We start from the raw sequence: 20730 nt of genomic DNA, 5'->3' as shown, positions 1-20730 counted from the left end.
CATGATTGAGGTTGAATGCACATCTAAAACCCCAAAATGCAGGTTTAGAACCCTGTTTGGAACTTAGAGCTAACTTAGAACTTAGATCTACCATGGTAGATCTAAGTCCTGCCAAACATGAAGATGACAAGGAGATGCAATGCTTGAACAACACGACACCCACAGCACTTGCCATCTGCTGGTTCAGATACCCTTTCTATATCCAATATAGAGTAAGCCATTCCCATCCTTATTTCTCCCTACGGTTTCGCTTTAATGCCCAGTAAATTAAAGCCAAAGGCCTCTGCCAACTTCTCCTCTTCCAGACACCTGATTACATTCTGGAAATAGGACATTGTTCCCTGTTTAAAATTCATGACAGGATATCACTTAAGTAATTGAAATCCCTGCCGTCAATTTTTTGGACTTCATATGTGAAACACATCAAATAAAATTTGCCTTAAATTGGATTTATTCTCATTTAATTTTCTGCTGTCTGATTCATGGAGGTCTATAGCGGGCACTTTGTCTTTTAATGGTCTGCCAATCAAACTGTTGGCCCATGCGTGTGTATTTTGGCTCGGGAACTCTCATCACTTGACCCACGCGTTCCGAGCAGGCGAGTTGGGACTTGCCGTTGTGCATATTGATGCCGCTTTCTGGCTAATAATCGCGCGCCATTGTTGCCGTTCACACGTCTTTGTCAAACATCTCATCCACTTCTGACGGGGGGAGAAATCATTGGAGCAGAAGTTAGTATTACGTCTAATATAATTTATATCTTTTTCTTAACGAGTGCCATGGTGATTTGCACACTGTGTCTGCACCGGTTTTAAGATGAATGTTACCGCGACTTGAGCGCGTTACGTTGGAAGAGAACGACACCGGAATAGCAAATTGAGATTTTATGCAAAAAACACACGCCGCCTCTCCTCGCTACAACAAACTTACTTTGATGAAAGGATGCAGCGAAAGGCATCCGTCAAAAAAGGGTGTTTTCCTGTGTGCGGGTAGAATACTTAATGTGACTTCGACTTGAACTTGCCAGGAACTCCATATATTTTTTCTCCTGTGGGTGTTCGTCGCCGGCTCAGTCAACTTATCAGAGATGAAACATGGCTTTGGCTTTAGGTCTGCTATTTACAACAATGTAGTCCTATAGAAGACCTCCTTATCCAAAGCGGCCTGCGTTGAATACAGAGAGGTGTAATCGAAGAACAGGTATGGGTTAGATGTGCCGACGAACCGAGAACCTTAAGGCTGGCAGTGGACTACACCCTAGCCCGCCTCCCTTCACATCACTGTCAGTGTGAATCACAACGCACAGATGTAGCAACCACACAACACACCCCAACACACCCTTTGTACTGTATACTGTAGGACCAATTCACAGGGAAAATCACCATCTTGCCATTCTGAAACGGTTTGATGCCGAATATAATGAAGACAGGTACTCCAACGCAGTACCTGTTTGCAATGCTATTGCAAGCTATTACAAAACGTAGATGTGAGGTCTTCAGGGAGGTGGATTGCGGTGACACCGCACGTCAGACTCATTATACCTCCACGGTGGATTGAGCTGTTGGGGTGGCTTGGTGTTCAGGCGGTGCTTGTAAGGTAATAAAAGCTCATGGGGGCATCGCTAAAATGATTTGACGGTCGGCCCGAGGCGAGCCACACAATTGGATAAAAGTTAAGGTGACTTATAGAAAGAGGGCGATGTTTAGGAGGAACTAATGTTGATCATTAGCCGTTGGGGGATAGGGGTGAATTATGGTGTGTGTGGCTTGGCTTGTTCCCCACGGACCCCAGGCAGTTATGCTGTAAGTACTCTTCATCGATTGGTTGAGTTTTGAGATTTCCAGAAACACCAGCACTTTCAGAAATTTGCTGGAAGTAAACGTGAGGCATCCATCTTCCCTGTCTCCATTTCTGAAGCATTGCAGCACTTAACCTTGTAAATCTTACATTTTTATTGGCACTATTAGTAATGTAATCATATTTTACTGTGTGCATGTGTGTTTGTGCATACGACCATAAGCATTCATTATGTTATCATTCCAAAACACAGTGTTGTTAGTGTTGTAAATATTTTATTTAGGTGCAAAGTTGTAAAAATACACTACATAAAGCCTTTCAATATCAATAAAATACAAAATAAATACAAAATATAACTCAAAGTCCTGAATTTCTGGTCCACAGTCATTTCCATACCATACATAAACTATACATAATCTATTTATGACATCTGTCACATTTGATGGTCAAGCCTAAACAATAAAAACGATCAAACAACAAAGGGTGAATTGACAAAAAAGTTAGAGAGGATCGACCAAAAGTTTTGACGAAGCAAACAGACACACACAGACACAGCCTCAAGTTAAACACGCAACCCAAGAAGTCGGAGCAGAGAATGGACTGCAAGATGGTTTGTAGAGGAGAGGGGGGCGGGGGGGACTGACGGATGTCCTCTCAGACTTAGCCAACACATTGCTAACATCCTGTCTGTGTAGTCACGGCCGGGCATCGCTTTCGACACGCAACATGGTAAATGAGGCCCGGTTTACGAAGCGCTGCCAAGCTGCGGCTATCAATGCTCTGTGGTCCACCACAACAGAATCACTTACCCCCTACCCCCACTGCCTCCATCTCTCTGCGGAGCGATGTGATTTCTCCCCCCTCTCCAATTTGGATCTACTATGAGTCAGCCACACACACAGTACCTTAAAGGTGCCGTCGGAAAGATTCGAAACTTGGAAGGGGAACCGAGCAGAAAAGAGCCCAAAAGAGCAAGACTTTGCAATTACGCAACCCACATGAAAGTCCCTCCCTCCCCCTCAATACATATCTCCCGAGAAGGGTTGCAAACACACGCCTGTGATTGACAGGCAAGACTGATCCCCCTAACCAATCAGGGAAGAGATGCCCTCTCATAAAGCAAGGGCAGTCAACCAGGACAGATATTCTCACAGAGCATTTCACTCAATCATAGCTGAGGCAGCCACCGGTGGCTGTGGCATTCTAAATTAATCTCAAATTATACCTTTTGAACCTCAAAAGATATAATTTAACCGCCGCATGATGCTGACCTCTCGCACAAACAGTTCAGGAAATATCCTCTAAATGTTGATATGCTAGGTTAACACAATCTGATGGGAATGTCTGGTGTTCTAGCCAGGAGTTGAATATTATATGCATATGATATTGAATCTCTTTCTGCACACTAGTGAGCATACACTCACGGATAAAACTGTTATGAAAGCTCAGACAATTAGCATGACAAGCTCAACGTATGGAACTATTCCAGGGTTCTGGGCGAATAACAACCGTAACAACAGGAAGATATGGAGGTTGCCTCTCTGTTTTCAGCCCACCACACGCTTGAGTTAGCTCCTTTAGCCCTCGTTCGCTAACAAGGTTAGCGTACGGCAGCCGCACCACACTAGGCGCCGTCAGGGGGAATCAGTGAACCAGGTTGGCTCGGCTTACAAGGTGTCAGCCTAGGCTCCGCCCACCGGCTAAGGAGACGGCTGCAGCTGTCACAGAGCCAGGCAGGGCTCCATCCAAACTGATGGGGTGTGTGCGTGTGTTGTGGAGCATGGAAATGTGGGCAGACGCAGGTTAAAAGGTGAGGGTGTGATGGCCCACACACACATGAACACAAACACATGTGCATTCGCATACTCATGGGAACACACACAGATACACTAGCCACACACGGGACATTGTGGGGGGGGGGGGGGGGGGGGAAGAGAGAGAGAGAGAGAGAGAGAGAGAGAGAGAGAGAGAGAGAGAGAGAGAGAGAGAGAGAGAGAGAGAGAGCTCAAAGGAATCGCAACACACACTGGGATGGAACTTTTCATGTCTATCAATGCTTCCTCTATCATATTATATACAAATGTATTATATAAAAAAATCTTAAATTAATGCATTAAACTCCACTCGACTTTGGACTGGGGTGTTGTTGATGTTGGTTAAAATGTCAATATAAAAAATAATAAACTAATTTCATAGCGTCTATTGAATATATATACCGAACTTCTGTGTTTTTGGCCTGGGTGCAAACGCAGGCTGTGTGTGTGTGTGTGTGTGTGTGTGTGTGTGTGTGTGTGTGTGTGTGTGTGTGTGTGTGTGTGTGTGTGAGAGAGAGACATCAGAGCAAAGAAAGAGGGAAAAGAGAAAAAACGGACTGACAAGACATGAAAAGAGTGAGAGAGAGAGCGAGAGAGAGAGGAGTAAGAAGATAGAGAAGGATATACAGAGACAGAGACTGAGGTGTGGTGGCGGAGGTGGACGGCGTGGGAGTTGTGTGACTCTTATGTTACATAAGACTGTGATTGTGGCGACCGTCAGAGTGTGCCTTGGCCTTCGTCTCTCTCCCACTCTCTCTCTCGCTCTCTATCTGTGTGTCTGATTGGGAGATGAGTGCAGGAAGGAGCAGGCGGAGGTCCTGAAAGGGGGCCTGTTAACGAGGACGATCTGAAAAGGAGACGTGACGGTACACCGGCAGAGACAGAACATAAAGGAGGGAACAAGAACTGTCATTACGGCGCCGTAGCCAACGTCGCCAGTGAGGGCCGAGGTCAGCGGTTTGGCAAACGGCAGGTGGGAAGAAACACTTGTCTGGCTGCTGATTCAAAACGTTAGCGTTGAGTAGCGTCAGGGAGTTGTTACGGTGTGTTAGCGCTCGTTACAATTTTGTTGCTTGGACCCCCCCCCCCCCCAACTGTCGGGCGCCTCGTACAAAGATCCCAGTCGGGACCTTTGTACGAAGTGCCCAGGACGGCGCTTTTGTTTAGGCTTTGAGACGCACACAAACCCACTGTCAAAATGATGCACAATAAGTCGATTTGGTCGTTTTCCGTGGCGGTTTCGGTGTGTTCAGAGTCCCTAAATGCATTCCACCGGTTGAGTTCGGAAAGAAAAGAGAGTCCCCCCCTTGTCGCCATGACGCTGGAAATATTTCATTTGTGAGAAAAAACAAACAACGGATGCGATGTGGCATATGAAACCATATATTCAAAAAGTTAACTGTGTTTATTCATCACTCGCACGAAGGTAATCATTTTTGCATCCTGTGCGAGAGAATGCATGCCCGTTCAGGCGTCACCGATACGGAAGAACGGGCAGCAGACAAGCTGTGTGCCGGCTGATAGTGACGTTCCGTGGCCGTCTGTAGAGAGTCTCTTTTGGTTTGAAAATATCCGGTACCTGTACCGTTCTGAACTCAATTTGAGGAAACGGGGGAAACGGAGTGAAGTGAGCACTGTTTTCTTTTGGTCGCATCGAAAAACCAACGCTGGTGTTTGTTTTGTTTTCTTAAAAAGGACATTAAACACGGCGTTTGGATCAGTTGTATGATTGGACTGCGAGCTCAGCTCAGACAGCGGTGCAGGAATCCAATCCCATCAAAAGAACAGAGATATCCGCCACTCTAGTTCTGATTCACGCGATTCTGGTTGGAAAACAAACACTGAAATTACATTTTGTGTTGTCCTGCATTGACCTAACAATCCTAAACATGAAAAGCAACAACTCCACACACAAAATTGTCTTGAAAACAATCTTATTCCATGTCGTACATTCGACGGTAGTACACCCAGCATGGAAGGCCTCCGTCAGGTGGACCGTGCGACCTTTGGAGGCTGACCTGGGAGCCTGCCGGGGTCAGGGGTCGGAGGTCAGGAGTAGTTGACCTTCAGGCAGAAGGCCTCCTCCGTCTTCTCGTCCAGGTTGTTGATGTAGATGGAGACCTCCGTGCTGCCGCCGCTCTGGCTCGGGGCGAAGCGCAGCCCGACGGTGTACACCTCTCCACCCCCCACCTGAGGAGACACCGCCAGCCGTTGGGAACACTGTTAACGCCGCTGTTAGTATGGGGGGTCACTTCTCCGTTGTTGTGCTGGTTTGAGCGGCCCCACCTGGCCAAGTGTGATTGGACCCTGGCGCTGGGCGAGGCTGCACACCTGTTGCACAGTGAGCAGTCAGTGTGCAACAGGTTAACCAGCCATCTCCACGCGCACTCGGGAGAACTCCTGGATGGTAGTGGGGCGCCATGGCCAAACCTTTGCAATAAACACGATTTCTAACACCCTTGTGTCCTCGGTCTGAAGGAGCCCAAAACAAAACACCTAGTTGGACTGCGGCAGGCACCTAGGTGCAAGGACCTTTATGGCATGGACCTTTGCTGCGCCTGTGTTATATGTTGTCCGTCTGTGTTAAGTGTGCTGCTGCTTATCTTGAGCCAGGACACTCTTGTGAAAGACATGTTGAATCTCAATGAGGCGCTCTCCTGGTTTAATAAAGGTATGATTATCAAGTAGATCCAACGTTTGATGACCACAAGTGCATCTGTTCGAATTTACATAGTTACAATTAGCATAGAGTAATTTATTTGATGCTTTTATCCAAAGTGACTTTCAAGTCAGGCTGACAACTATGAAAGAATAAGATCAATATTTGGGGTCGAAAAATCCAAGTGCTAAAAAACAGCACAGCTGGATAGCGTGCAGAATAGCTGTAGGAGTCAGAGCATCATATAAGGTTAGGAGAATCCATTTTTCATTGTGGAGACGATAGCCTAGCTTAAACAAATCCCGAGCCCTAATACCCATAGTGAGGCACAGGTTCTCAAACCAGCAGCGACATTTTGTGTAATATAAGTACAAAGAAGAACTCAACAAAGGGGTAGGAAGAACTGAAACTCTGAAACTTGGTAAAATACCCAGAAACATTAGAACACAATGTCCCTCCAAAACTCATCCTTATTTCGTTACTCTTCAATATACCCACTGACCAACTTTCTTTATTTGTTTTTATTTGTGTTGTTCAAATGATCTCCAGAGGGGGCTGTATTTGGTGATACTTCCCCTCTCAGCCCCGTCTTTCTCCCACATTGTGTGTGTTGCTGTGACCCCCAGAGCTAAGGGTCTTTATTGTCAGTGCCAGCGTTTCATTTATCTCCCTCTGACCCCCGTATCAAATCAAGGGCCGCTTCTCCAGCGGCGTTTCCTTTAATAGGCGGCGGGAGATAAATGGGTCAATTCTGGGGATTTATGCCTTAATCTTTCCCAAATGCAGCAGCGTATCGATCGGCCCGTCGCTTCCCAGAGCCTGCTTTATGTTGTGATTTCTTTCCTTTTTTAAATCATTCCTGGGCAGATATTTCAAACCAGCAGTGCTGTGTTTCCCCCTTCACACTTTCAGCCCCTGGCAATCTTTGGGACATCGAGAAATTCTAATGCACGGGAAAATAAAAAGTGGTGGGGATTGTTCCGTCCATTTGCCTTTCCGTCCATCTCTCCACTCTTCCTCTCTCGATGTCTTTCATTCTCTCCCGGATGGCTAAAACCAAAACACACCGATTTTTTTTCACTATTTAGCCATTCAGCAGGCGCCTATCTCAGAGTAATTTTAAGTGACTTGAGACAAATCCTACTGGAGCAAACAGTTGTGTGTGTGAGGCATCTTTCTCAGAATAACCACGGATGAACCCCTGGAAATTGTGGGATTGAGCCAACAAACAATCATCTGCAGGAACACACTAACGACCAGACTACGCTGCCCTTGTTGAGTGGTAGCACCCTGGCTGTCCCTGTGGGTGACAGCAACACCACCTCCGTGGTTATTTCAAGATAGTTTCCCTCCCGTCAGTTTGTCATCCAGAGTCAGATCACACCTGTCTAAATGCGGAGCGTGCTGATGATGACGGTGACGCACGTGATGGGTTCCTCCATGTCGGGTGTTCGCCGACGTGATTGCGTGTCACTGAAATGGCGGTAAGCGACGCGGGGGAACGATCCGGGAATAAGCCGACGCAGGGGGAAGGGGAAGAGACGTCACCCTCAGCTGATTGAGTCAGCTGGGGAGGAAGCCCAGGATTTATTGGAGTCGTGAGTTTCGAGAGGCGACGGCAGTTCAGCGGGATTTCATCAGCGGTGAGAAGACATTAAAAACAAGGGGCAAAACAAACACTAAAAGATGGTAAAAGAGAAAAGTTCATGAATGATACAACACGCTGCAGACATGTTAAAAGTATATTATAATGAGGCACTAGTAAGACAGTTTAGTTGGACAGAAACTCAATGCTGTTTAGAAGACAATTAATTGGGACGTGTTTGTTGGAACATACTGTAAATTATATGATATATTTATTTATTTATATTAGTAGATAACTTCAGCAGCATGAATCACTGTTTGAACTGAGCTGTGAATAAATAATGACATTATTGTCAACGACCCCTTCGCTACAACAGTCTTCTAGAAGAACAAATCAAGGGGAGTAAAAAACAACTTAAGCTGAGACGATAACTAAACTGCTGACAAATGAGACCCAGACACCCACGCAGTCTCACACACACACACACACAACCACACACCCTCCTTCATACATACACACACACATCCAAAGTCACACACATACACACACATCTAAAGTCAAACACACAAACACACATGCACACTCACACCCGCACCCACACACGCACTCTCAAAGACACACACACCCACACCACACACAGTCTCACTCAAACAAACACCCACAAACAGTCTCTTCCACACACACACACACACACACACACACACACACACACACACACACACACACACACACACACACACACACACACACACACACACACACACACACACACACACACACACACACACACACACCTGGAAGCGGTCCTCCTTGAACTGCAGCAGGTCCGGCCGGTCCGAGTGCAGCAGGAAGGTGCGGGTGTCCGGGTACGGGTTGGTGTAGGTGATCCTACGGGTGCTGCCCCGCCCCCCAGCCACCGGTACGGAGAGCTCAAACGCCTGAAGGAACAAGCGGTTCAAAGGTGACATGTGATACCACCAAGGGTCAGTGTGATCAGTCGTTACAAGCCGTTTTTGAAAATCGGCCTCTTCCGACATCACAAGTGGGCGTGTCCCCCTAGATCCGAGCGGAGGTGACCGAGGACGGTCTGGTGGTGGCTGAGCTGGATTTTTTTTTGAGTTATTTTTTTGCAATTACAGTTTACCTGTGTGTGTGTGCGTGGGGGGGAGGGGGGGGGTGGACTTTGAGCTGGATGCCCTTCACCTCCTATCTGGCTCCATAAAGGTAATGTAGGTCTGATTACAGAGCAATTATTATTGAGTGCTTCTTTAGAAATGCCATAGCCGTCCGTAGGCAGAAATGTGCAGAGAGAATACCTTTGTCTCGAGTTTGACTGAGACTGCCTCTGTAGGAGACAATTTTCGATTTTAGACGCAATCAGGGCATCTCTTCCCTAATTGGCGCGGGGAATCCATCTTGCCCGTCAATCACACGGCAGAGGGGGAGTGGAATTTTTTTGGGGGTTGTCAAAATTTTGCTCTCTTCTGCACATTTCTGCTCTCTCTGCCTTTACAACTCTCGAATCTTACCGGCAGCACATTGAAGGTTCACATCTAATGCCTTTGGTTCTTCTGTGTGGCGTCTGCTATTTCTGAATATCGTTATTTCATATCGGTGTTCTGCTGGTCCGTGGAGCATACACTGTACCCACGGCACTCACTTGTCCCCTCATCGCTCATTCATGAGCACATATGCAGCACGACTGCGTGGTAAACATGCCGGGAACACATATGGCATGAAATACATTTTTAATACAGAAGTGAGTGCTACACGGGATGCTACATGTAGGGATGGACTTCTTGGCATTGCGTCCTTTCTCCCGCCTCTCTACTGTGTGTGCGAGTGGCTGCTGTGTTCAATTCAACCTCTACAGAGGTACCGCTGTGTAGAGATGGGGGAATGAGGGGGTACTATAATAGGAACGTCCTGCCCCTCACATTAAAGGTAGGGGGGGGCAATTTGGAGAGACCACACATTTTAGCCCTAAAACATAACGTGCATGCATCGACCAAATATGGTGGAGAAGGAGGAAATGAGGAGGCTGCTCCTCACAGTCTCCTCATTGGCTGCTCCTTAGGGGAAGGGGGGGGTGGCTGTCAAACGGGGGCTGTCAGATGAACGATGGGCGTCATTGGAGCACCTTGACACGGGACACGTGATGGTGACACCGATGTGCACAAGCGGCTGCATTCAGGTTCAGTGTGCACGGAGGAGGCCATATGTTGGTGGAGGAAGGATGGTCACGTACCATCACCTCCAACACACACACACACACACACACACACACACACACACACACACACACACACACACACACACACACACACACACACACACACCTGAAGGACAGCCGACCACTACTACAGCCATAAGGACTGCTGTCCAGTTTAAAGGGCATGTCTTTAAGTCACCTCTGCACGTTTCTCCTCTCTCTCTCTCTCTCTCTCTCTCTCTCTCTCTCTCTCTCTCTCTCTCTCTCTCTCTCTCTCTCTCTCTCTCTCTCTCTCTCTCCCTCCCTCCCTCCCTCTCTCCCTCCCTCCCTCCCTCTCTCTCTCACCTTAATCACTATCTCTTTGTCCTCCTTCCTTCTCATTCACATCTAATCTCGAGCCTTCTATTCAACCCTCTCTCTCCATCACTTTCTTCCATTCACTGGCGGTCTCTCTCTCCCTTTAATGTCACTCTCTGGCCTTTAACTTCACTTGCTCTTTACAGGCTCTGCCCCATGTGACAAATGGCACACATTAGTCTGTATTGAGTTGGATTTTTGTGTGTTGTGTGTTTGTGTAGATGTCAATGTACCTCCGTGTGTGTATGTGTATAGTAACGTTGATTATGGTCAATTTAGGGTCTGCCCGTGCACTTCTAGAGAGAGAACTACAGTAAGTAGCACCAAATCACACACTTTCTCAGGCAGGTGCTACCATGTTAGCTACTTTTGTTGTCGTGGGCTACAACAGAGAGATGAGGCACAGGTTCATTCATAAAGGTACCAAACCCTGATTCAAACCTATTATATATACACAAGGCAGTTCCAGCAAATGAACAACCCAATACAAAAAAACAAAATACTGTCATAATTCACCACAGGTACAATAAATACATATTCAATGACGAATAACCGGTTGCAAACGTGACGTTCACACTGCCCGGGTTGGGGCGTGGGGGGGGTTGGGGCTGACCTTGGACAGGACGGGCCGGTGGGCGTTGAGGCAGACCATCCAGGCGGCGAGGAGCTGACAGCGCTCCACGTCCACCGCGCTGACGAACGCCAGGCGGGAGCCGGAGCGCCAGGGCTGCACCCGCACCTGCAGCTCCTGCACCGCGCCTGCAGGGGGCAGCACAAACAGCCCCGCCGGGTCCACCTGCCAGGGCAGGGTGGGAAGGGGAAGAGGTCGGAGGTTAAGAGGGAGAGCGGGTTGGAACTAAAGACGGGCATGGACGTGGTCTAAACAACGTGCTTGCATGGACGCGGTTCAGCGGTGTTGATCGATGATTGAGTTATGTTAACATTATTGTCATATTTTAATTCAATATTTGTAATCATTGATAGCTAATTACTGAGCTTGTAAATTACAGCTTTATTAATTACCTTTACTTTAATGAGGTAAGCTATAATTGCTAATTACTTTTTTGGCAAATATTGATTATGCACTTCCATATACGTTGATTCAACCATTCATATTCTATAATCCAATCAACCATCATCAATCCCTCCGGCCGTCATACGGAATAGAGTGGGAGAGACAAACAATGAACAACATCTGCTGGGAAATGGGTCCCTTTTGAGAGGGGAAAACCAAAGCGCTTGCGTGAAGGAGAGGACAGAGGAACCAGTCCTGAGGACCGAGGTGGAGTGTGTTGGAGGGGTGGTGTGGTGCACTTCACCACAGAAGGGAGGAGGGCTGGGCCAGGGAGCGGGGGAATTGGGGTTGAAAAAACAACCACCCAGAGCCCTTGGTCAATACATGGCACAAAGAAGAGAAGGAGGGGAAACAACGAGAGGATTGAAGGACGACGATGGAGACGGCGGGAGGAGAGGTTACCAGGGAGACGGAAAGAAGGACACAACAGGATTACTGTATGGGTTCTGCTTTTCTTATTTATTTTTGTTATTATCAGAGTTGTTGAGGGAAGGGGAGCTAATCATTGGCTGGGCGTCATTCCTTTCGTCTCTCTCTCTGTATGTCAGTCTGTCCATCTCTCTCTGTATCTCTATGTCTCTCTGTCAGTCTGTCTCTCTCTTTCTTGCTCTGTCTGTCTGAGTCTGTCTCTCCATCCCTCCCTCACTCTCCATCATACCCTGTGTCTATCCATCTTTGTTTTTCACTCACCCTTGCTCTGTCAAACTCCCCTCTCTGTCTGTCTCTCTCCCTCTCTGTGTCTCTCTCCCTCTCTGTGTCTCTCTCCCTCTCTGTCTCTCTCTCTCTCTCTCTCTCTCCCTCTCTGTGTCTCTCCCTCTCTGTGTCTCTCTCCCTCTCTGTGTCTCTCTCCCTCTCTGTGTCTATCTCCCTCTCTCTCTCCCTCTCTGTGTCTCTCTCCCTCTCTATGTCTCTCTGTGTCTCTCTCCCTCTCTGTGTCTCTCTGTGTCTCTCTGTGTCTCTCTCCCTCTCTATGTCTCTCTGTGTCTCTCTCCCTCTCTGTCTATCTCCCTCTCTGTGTCTCTCTGTGTCTCTCTCCCTCTCTGTCTCTCTCCCTCTCTGTGTCTCTCTCCCTCTCTGTGTCTCTCTCTCCGTCTCTCTCTTCGAGGCGTCTCCTATGAATCCGTACGACAGTGAACTAACCTGGGGAGGTGGACTAGATCAAAGAGTCCATCAAAGCACAGAGTGAAACCTTTTATAAAAAAACATCTGTCAAGACATTCTTCCCGGACGGCCGTCTCTCCGTGTCCTCCACTTCCTCATTAAGGTCAGAGGACACAAAGCCTTGTGGAGACAGATGTTCCCCAGCCTGAGCAGCTCCTTCACTCCTTGTGCGGAGATGAGAAACCATCAATCGCCTTTGTTGTCGGTTTGGATCATTCTCTCGTTTCCATTTATTTTTCTCAAAAAATGTATCACAGGTAGTGACTATGGCATAAATTCCTGTCTCAATGTGTGTGTGTGTGTGTGTGTGTGTGTGTGTGTGTGTGTGTGTGTGTGTGTGTGTGTGTGTGTGTGTGCGTGTGTGTGTGCACGTGTTTGTTCATGCATGCATGTATACGCCCGTCTGTGTTCTGTACATCATTTAGCCGTATGCGAGTGTGTGTGTGCCCTCATGGGTGTGTATCAGTGGAGGCTTCTCCATTGAGGAGAGGGAGGAAGATCCTCCCTAACATTGTTGAGAATAAAAAAATTTGATTGCCCCGACTATTGTAATGAATTAATGCCCTTAAATATGACTACTTTATTGCCTTTGAATATATAATGTTCGTTTCCCTGGGTAAAGGGACATTAGCACCCCCTATCGCCTATTGACAATTACTTCAGGGAGGAACGTCCTCCCTCCGCCGCCGTTGACTCCCATTCATTTTCCCGAAAGTACTGGCGGCCGGTGGATAACATGGGTTTCAATGGGAGAGAGGAGGAAAATCCTCCTCTGAGTGGGTGGGACCTTAAGGGGTCTGATTCGGGCAAAAATCTATCCGTCTGCGCTATGAACCAATAAGCAGGATCCCTGGATGTTGAGCAGTGTTGCCAGATTGGTCCGATTTCCCACCCAATTGGGCTACTTTTAACCATGTTAGGCTGGAAAAATTATCATTGGGCGGGAAATCTGCCCAATCTGGCAACGCTGTCGATAACAAACCCGGTCTGCATTGCCGCGGTGCTCAGTCTGAGAGACGCAGAGCAAGTGAAATCTGCGATAGCGAGATCCTAAATGCACAATGGAAACATTGGAAACGGAGGACATTGTTAACGTCTTATTACAAAAACCATTCCATTCATTCAGAAAGAGGTAGACCACTTCCCAAAATCAAGGTCATCAGAAGTAATGGCAACGTCAGTGTTGTGAGTGCTACATGGTTTGCTAGGTACGCATGACTTACTGGTAGCATTACAAGCAATTGTAACTGAAAATAAACATAACATAACTTCAGTCAGTGAGGGCAAAAATAGGCCCAATAATAGGCCCAGATTTTTTTATTTACTTTTACAAATCAATAGTAGGCCTGATTTGACTAATATGCTTTGCATCCTTTCCTTCTCAAATTACAGTGATGCCACTGGTGGCTTTGTATACATTTTGTTCACATAACTCCCTCCCTGCTATTTTGTAGTTCACCAAAACACCCTGAAACAACTTGAGTCTCACATTCTTATGCCACCATACACCAACAGTGCAAGCAGGCCAATGGCAACCAAGCGCGCAGTCCTTCCTCCCTCACTTTAAAAACCACCAGCCGCCACTGGTGTGTATCCATGTGTGTGTCCATGCGAGTGCGCGTGTGTGCGTGTAGATGCACGTTTGCGTTCTGTACGTGATGGTGCCGTAAGCGAGTGAGCGTGTGCTCTCATGCATGGGTATACAGTATATGTTTGTGTGTGTGTTCTGTATGTGATTGTGTTGTACGCGAGTGTGTGTGTGTGCTCTCATGGCTGTGAATATATGTGCATGTTCATACGTGTGTGCGTGTGTACGCACGCGTGTGTTCAGTACGTCATTGTGCCATATGCGAGTGTGTGCGTGCTCTCGTGCGTGTGTATACATGTACGCGTGTGTTCTGTACGTCATTGTGCCGTCTGCGACCGTGTCTGTGCCTTCATGGGTATGTGTATGCATGCGTGTGTCCATCAATGCGTGCGCGTCTCCCAGGCGTGGGCCGTACCTCCAGCTGCCGGGGGTGGGAGCAGTAGCAGCGGACCTTGCGGGGGGCCCGGGACCCTCTGAGCACCAGGGACTGCACGGTCCGCTGGCCCGCCACGCAGCTCAGCTCCACCCGCTCCAGGAAGTGCACGTACACCCTCCAGATGGAGGCCGGACGCGCCAGCCAGCGGTCCCTACGGAGAGGGAGGGAGGAGGAGGAGGAGGAGGATCACAGTGACGGCTAGCGTTGAGGTGATGCGCATCACCGTGGTAACCTGGTAGGGACCGGGTCGGTCGGCGACGGGTTTGGATCGTCCGACTCGCCGCGTTTGTTTTTACATTCAGATTTTCGTTGACATCCTGATTGTGCAGCAGTTTCTCGTGGACGGTGAGACCCTTTAGGGTCCAGGTTGTTGGTCGAAGGCGTGGCCATGTGTATGTTTGTGTGGTTGGGACTATGATGGGAACAGGTGAGATATGAAAGTGTGCGGGTGAACTGCGAATGCGTGTTGGGGAAATGCGAATATTTTTGAGTGGATGGAAAACCCCCAAAAATAAGAAAACATATTCAAGAGGCTGTTCAAAGGTCTACAGTGCAGTTAATCTTCGTGACACTTTATTTGCTTTAAGGCATTCGATTTTGAGACAGAAAAAGGGGGGGGTGGGTATAGGGTGGACTTGGGAGATGTGCCAGGGCTTGGGGCTGTTTATACAGGGCTGGGTCCGTCTGGGCTCCGGTAGTGATACGTACGTGAACAGCATTATGTAGAACATCTTCACGTCAGGGCTGGGGTTCCCGGGTACCTTCATATACACGTCCTGGGGCTCCCCTGGCGCCTGAGCAGAAATACGCTTTCACATGACCATGACTGGCCACTAAACACGTTAAAGTACTTCGGCTCCCGATGCATTGCTAAACACACTTCTGAGAAGGTTTGGCCCCGGGAAGAGAACCCCAGTGATGTTGGCTTCAAATAAGCAATATTAATGGAATTGCTATCTAAACATCGGTACAGCGTTTCACTCACCAGCATCTTGGTCTGGCAGACGACGCCGGGGTCACTGCAACGTACCAGTATCTCCTCTTCAGCGCCATCTGCGCTGCCTACCAGTGAGGGAGGGAGGGAGGGGGGAGGGGGGAAGAGAGAGACAGAGACAGAAAGAAGAGGAAGAGATGGAGATACAGAGGAAGAGTCGATCAGAGACGAGCAAGGATTGAGAAGGCATGCATCAGTGGATTTTTCTGCACACATCATTTATTTTTCAACAAGTCCAGTAAGAAGTGTATTTTATTGATTTTTTTTTCTGTGTTGTACGGCTGGAGGCTTGTTTCTGTTGTTTCCGTTGAGTCGGTACACACACATTGGTCAACCTCAACAGGGACACGATCCGTTGGTGTACTATTTAATCACAAGCATGTGAACTGACATATGCACGCGGAGGCACACAGATGTACACAAACACACAACCACACACACAGGTAAGACATACACAATAGGAACGAACACACACGCGCCCACACAGGAAGGAAGCATTCATACACTAGGGACATAACCCCCCCACCCCCCCCCCCCCCCCCCCCCCCCCCAATCAGACACACTGTGAAACAACAGTTTTCACACTGGCACATGTATGTGCCAATTTCAATGTATTATGATCACACACACACACACACACACACACACACACACACACACACACACACACACACACACACACACACACACACACACACACACACACACACACACACACACACACACACACACACACACAAACCCCCCGTGTGCTCCCAGCATGGGTGTGTGTGTGTGGGCGGGGGGGAGCTGACCGGGGGCAGAGGCCAGCCCGGGGGGGATGCGCAGGGCCTTCTTCAGGAGGCAGAGCTGGGGGTGGTAGAGACGGAAGGTGTGGGCCACCAGGTGGGGCGTGGGCTCCACATCCACCTGCAGCACCGCCAGGGGCTGGCCGTCCTCCGCCCGGAACGTCACCTGGAGGGGGGAGACGGAGGGGGAGACGGAGGGGGAGACGGAGGGGGAGGACTTATTGATATCCTATAAGCTGGATCCTTAAATCACACACGTTGGCTCACAGTGAAATATATTCGTTGTTTTTGTTCAGAATTGTAAAGCTAGTAAAAAACTCTATTAAGAATAAAACACTTTTTCTTTTTTTTATCACTGCATCCAACTCCTCTCCCTTACTAACAACATTTTATCTGGAATGTATTTTTAGAGCCCTTGGTTCCACGAGAGAGGGAGAGAGAGAGAGCGAGAGCGAGAGCGAGAGCGAGAGAGAGAGAGAGAGAGAGAGAGCGAGAGCGAGAGAGAGAGAGGGAATTGACAGCGAACGAGAAAAGAGTCTGACGAGAGAGGATAGAGAGAGACAGAAAAGAGAGAGCGGGTGGAAGAGATAAGACAGAGAGCAAGAAAGAGAAAGAGGGAGAGAGAGCAAGAGATATGAGAGAGCGGGAGAGATAGAAAGCGGGAGAGTGTGAGAGATATGAGAGGGGAAAAAGAGAGAGCGAGAAAGAGAGGGAGAGAGAGTAGGAAAGGCAGGATGGAGAGAGAAGGAAGAGAGGGAGAGAGAGTGGGAGCTGTACGATGGAAAGCGAGAAAGAGAGGGGGAGAGAGTGGGAGAGTTATGATGGAGAGAGGGAGGGCAGAGAGACAAAGGAGTGAATGGTCGCTAAGCTGGGTTGTTGTCGGTATAAATCCACAACGCCCCGTTTGGATGAATAAGGCAACAAAGGCCAGACAGTAATCCATTTCCTCCGAGGACGCTTTGTTGTCTGCAATAAGGGTGTGGGGACTTGCTATCAAGGAAACTGTCCAATGTACCTTTCTGTCCACTCCTCAGAGCCACCTTGCCATTTATACCTCAGCCAAACACAAAATCATACACACAAAACAAGGCACATTTCACAGCCAAGCAGAGGAAGTGTTCACACTTGGCGGCTATATTGAGGTAGTACTTCTGAAGATGTACTAGTAAGGTAGTATGGATTTATGCATTGATTTTTTTCCCCCTCAATTGGAGCTCCAGTCACTCATTTATAAGACAATGACCCCTCGAATATAATATGTATACCACAACCGCCTGCACTCCTGAATGAATGATTCATGGGAAAGTAATTATTTGTATGCACATCATTTGTCTGTTTTGTTTTCCACTATTGGTCGGCCTGTCTCAGGCAGTTTCATTACATTGCCCAAGGGGGGAGGAACCAGTCCTAAATACTGCTGAGTCACACTGAAGGACCACTGAGCACCAGCAGCTCAATCAGCTGCTTATGACGGTCGCCTGCATCCCTCCTACCCCTCCCTTCCTCCTCTCCCTCTGACGTGCACACACACACACACACACACACACACACACACACACACACACCTGCACACACACAGAGAAAAGCATACGGCAACACACACACCTGCACACACACTCACAAAGACAGCAGCATACACCATCACACAGACACAAATACGCACACACACACACACACACACACACACACACACACACACACACACACACACACACACACACACACACACACACACACACACACACACACACACACACACACACACACCCCTCCCAGCATGGCACTTTGAAGTCCACTGCATTTAAGGCTGCCCCTGGGATCCGTGCAGACAGGAACACAAATTGTATTCATACGCATGCAGCAATTACATGCTGACAAGAGCCGTCCCGTGTACAAGCATGCACACATGACAGCGTGCACGGAGAACACTGGGGCGCATGACCCGCGCTCCGCAGGCAGGCTTAGGCTAATGTCGGGCTCCGCGTATGAGCGAGAACAGAGCCTGTAGACAGGACAAGCAACCCTGGATGACAGTGGGAGGTGACACCGGCTGGGTTCCAGCACTGAGTGAGCTGGCTAAGGAGGCGGCTGCCTATGTGGGACGCAGGGGGCAGGAAGCGAAACAGTGGATTGAGACTCAGCCACTGGATGGAACTGTACAAGAAAGAAAATGAATGCAGGATTCCTACTGATGTTGAAGAAATCGTTCCTTGATACAAAAGTGTTAGTCGTTCAAAGTCGCAGTGCGTAAGATTGAGCCCCTCTCAGTGAGAACCACAATTTTGGGGAAAATAAAGCCAGGGCTTGTATTCCGATGTTCCGAAGCAAAACTGTCGCTGCGGCTTATTTTTCGCAGCGGCTTATATGAAGATTTTGCAAACACAATGTCTTCAAAGAAAAAAAATCTGTGCCGTTTTCGGTGATTTGCATTCCGGTGATAAACCATGACGTTTCTAATGCCGTCATGATGAAAAGCCCATAAGCTCATTTACATTAGAGGTTTGTGGGGTAAAAGATAGCCGGGTAAAGAAGCAAACATTGGCATCACTTCATAAAAAAAAAAAAGAGGACGCCCGTTTGCCACAATGTGCTATAAAAGCAGTGTTTCAGTCACTAGTTGTCCTCACTTTCCTTGGGAGCTCGGGGCGTGCTGCTTGCATTCGGTACAGGCGCCTCACCCAGAACATGGATTCCTCAAAATCAAACAAATCTGACAAGTCTCCCGGCCCAGCTCAGCGTGCCTCTCCTCAACGGCGCTCGTACACCAACGCCTTCAAGCTGAGAGTCGTCGCGGCGGCTAAAGGCAGCAGCAACAGAGCCGCGGCCCGGGAGTTTGGCGTCGACGAGAGTCAAGTTCGCCGGTGGAGGGCCGGCGAGGAGACCCTCGGCAGACAGAAGGGCACCGCCCGGGCCGCGGGCCGGGGTCAGAAGTGCAGGTGGCCCGAGCTGGAGCAGCGGGTCGCCGAGCGGGCGCGTGCTCAACGGGTCGCGGGCAGAGCTGTGAGCACCGTGGGCATCAGGTTAACGTCGGGTGTCGTTGCCCACGACATGGGACTCACTGATTTTAAGGCCAGCCCTTCGTGGTGCACGCGCTTTATGCGTAGGAACGGATTATCCGCCAGAGCCCGGACAGCGGCGGGACAGAAGCTTCCCGACGGCTGGGAGGAAACAGTCCAGGAGTTCGACGGCTATGTGCACAGGGTCATTCAGGAGAACAACTTCCCTGCGTCAAAAGTCGGAAATATGGACAAAGTTGCGATGTCTTTTGACGTGCCCCAAACTCGGACAGCAAATGAGGTTGGAGAGGAGCCGGTTAAGGGCAGTACAACAACGGGCCATGACCGCACTCGCTTTACCGTCATGCTGGGTTGCATGGCGGACGGCACCAAACTGCCACCGATGCTCATTTTCAAGCGAGTAACTCTTCCGAGGGAAAAGCTACCTGGGGGATGCGTCGTCCATTGCAACAGAGAGGGGTGGATGAACGAGGAAGTGATGAAGTTATGGCTGGAGAAATGCTGGCGAAAGCGGCCAGGCTCATTGTTGAACCCCGAAGGCCTGCGCATAATGGACTCCACGGCTGCTCACAGAACAGACGGAACCGAGCCAGCTGTACGTGACCACCGGCCCCAGCTGGCCATTATTCCAGGAGGGCTGAGTTGTGAGCTGCAGCCGTTAGATGTGGGAGTTAACCGCGCTTTCAGGATGTACATTCGGGAGGAATGGGTGAAATGGATGACTGCAGGCCTACACCAATTCACTCCATCTGGAGAAATCCAAAGGGCGACCTTTTCCGAAGTCTGCACGTGGGTGATCGATGCATGGGCAAAGGTAAAACCGGCATCCATTACAAACAGTTTCCAGAGAGTGGGTATTAACTTGGCGCCAGCCACTCAAGCCTCGGAAAACGTAGACACAGACGCAGACTCAGACAGTGAGGATGCATCCACCACCGGTACTCTTCCCAAAGCTATTCTGGATCTGTTTCATTCAGATTCAGAAGATATTGACTTTGAAGGATTCAATTTGAGCAACTGCGATTCCAAAGACGTCAGCTAGGGTCAGAGACTTTTATCAAGTTGTTTGAAAGTAGAAACTAGTATTTTCACGTTCAAAAGTTTAGCCAAATGTCATACGTATTTTCAAAGTAAATTTTTTGCAAACAAAAAGCGCAAAATAGTTTTTCCCCTTCATGTTAAATGCCGAAATAACCATGTGGTTAAACATTTGTTTTGCAAACAATTTTTTCGGAATACAAAGTTGT

The 20730-nt window shown here is 48.6% G+C and overlaps 1 protein-coding gene across 1 annotated transcript in view; it reads right to left on the bottom strand.

Annotated features, from left to right (window-relative positions):
- Positions 1–2052: 2052 nt before the first annotated feature.
- Positions 2053–20730, bottom strand: part of nphp4 (nephronophthisis 4) — a 51845-nt gene continuing 33167 nt past the window's right edge. Inside the window, exons 9-17 of the mRNA XM_060060040.1 lie at positions 16473–16632; positions 15670–15746; positions 15393–15478; positions 14664–14835; positions 11038–11220; positions 8650–8793; positions 5579–5801; positions 4789–5544; positions 2053–4741 (exon numbers count right to left, since the gene is read on the bottom strand). Coding sequence (XP_059916023.1) covers positions 5661–5801; positions 8650–8793; positions 11038–11220; positions 14664–14835; positions 15393–15478; positions 15670–15746; positions 16473–16632 — 963 coding nt within the window. The 3' untranslated portion in view covers positions 2053–4741; positions 4789–5544; positions 5579–5660. The remainder of the gene's footprint in view (positions 4742–4788; positions 5545–5578; positions 5802–8649; positions 8794–11037; positions 11221–14663; positions 14836–15392; positions 15479–15669; positions 15747–16472; positions 16633–20730) is intronic.

This window comes from Gadus macrocephalus, chromosome 1 (assembly GCF_031168955.1).
Source record: "Gadus macrocephalus chromosome 1, ASM3116895v1".
Taxonomy (NCBI): Eukaryota; Metazoa; Chordata; class Actinopteri; order Gadiformes; family Gadidae; genus Gadus; species Gadus macrocephalus.
The sequence above is the reverse complement of the archived record's forward strand: the minus strand, read 5'-3'. Positions and strand labels throughout refer to the sequence as shown.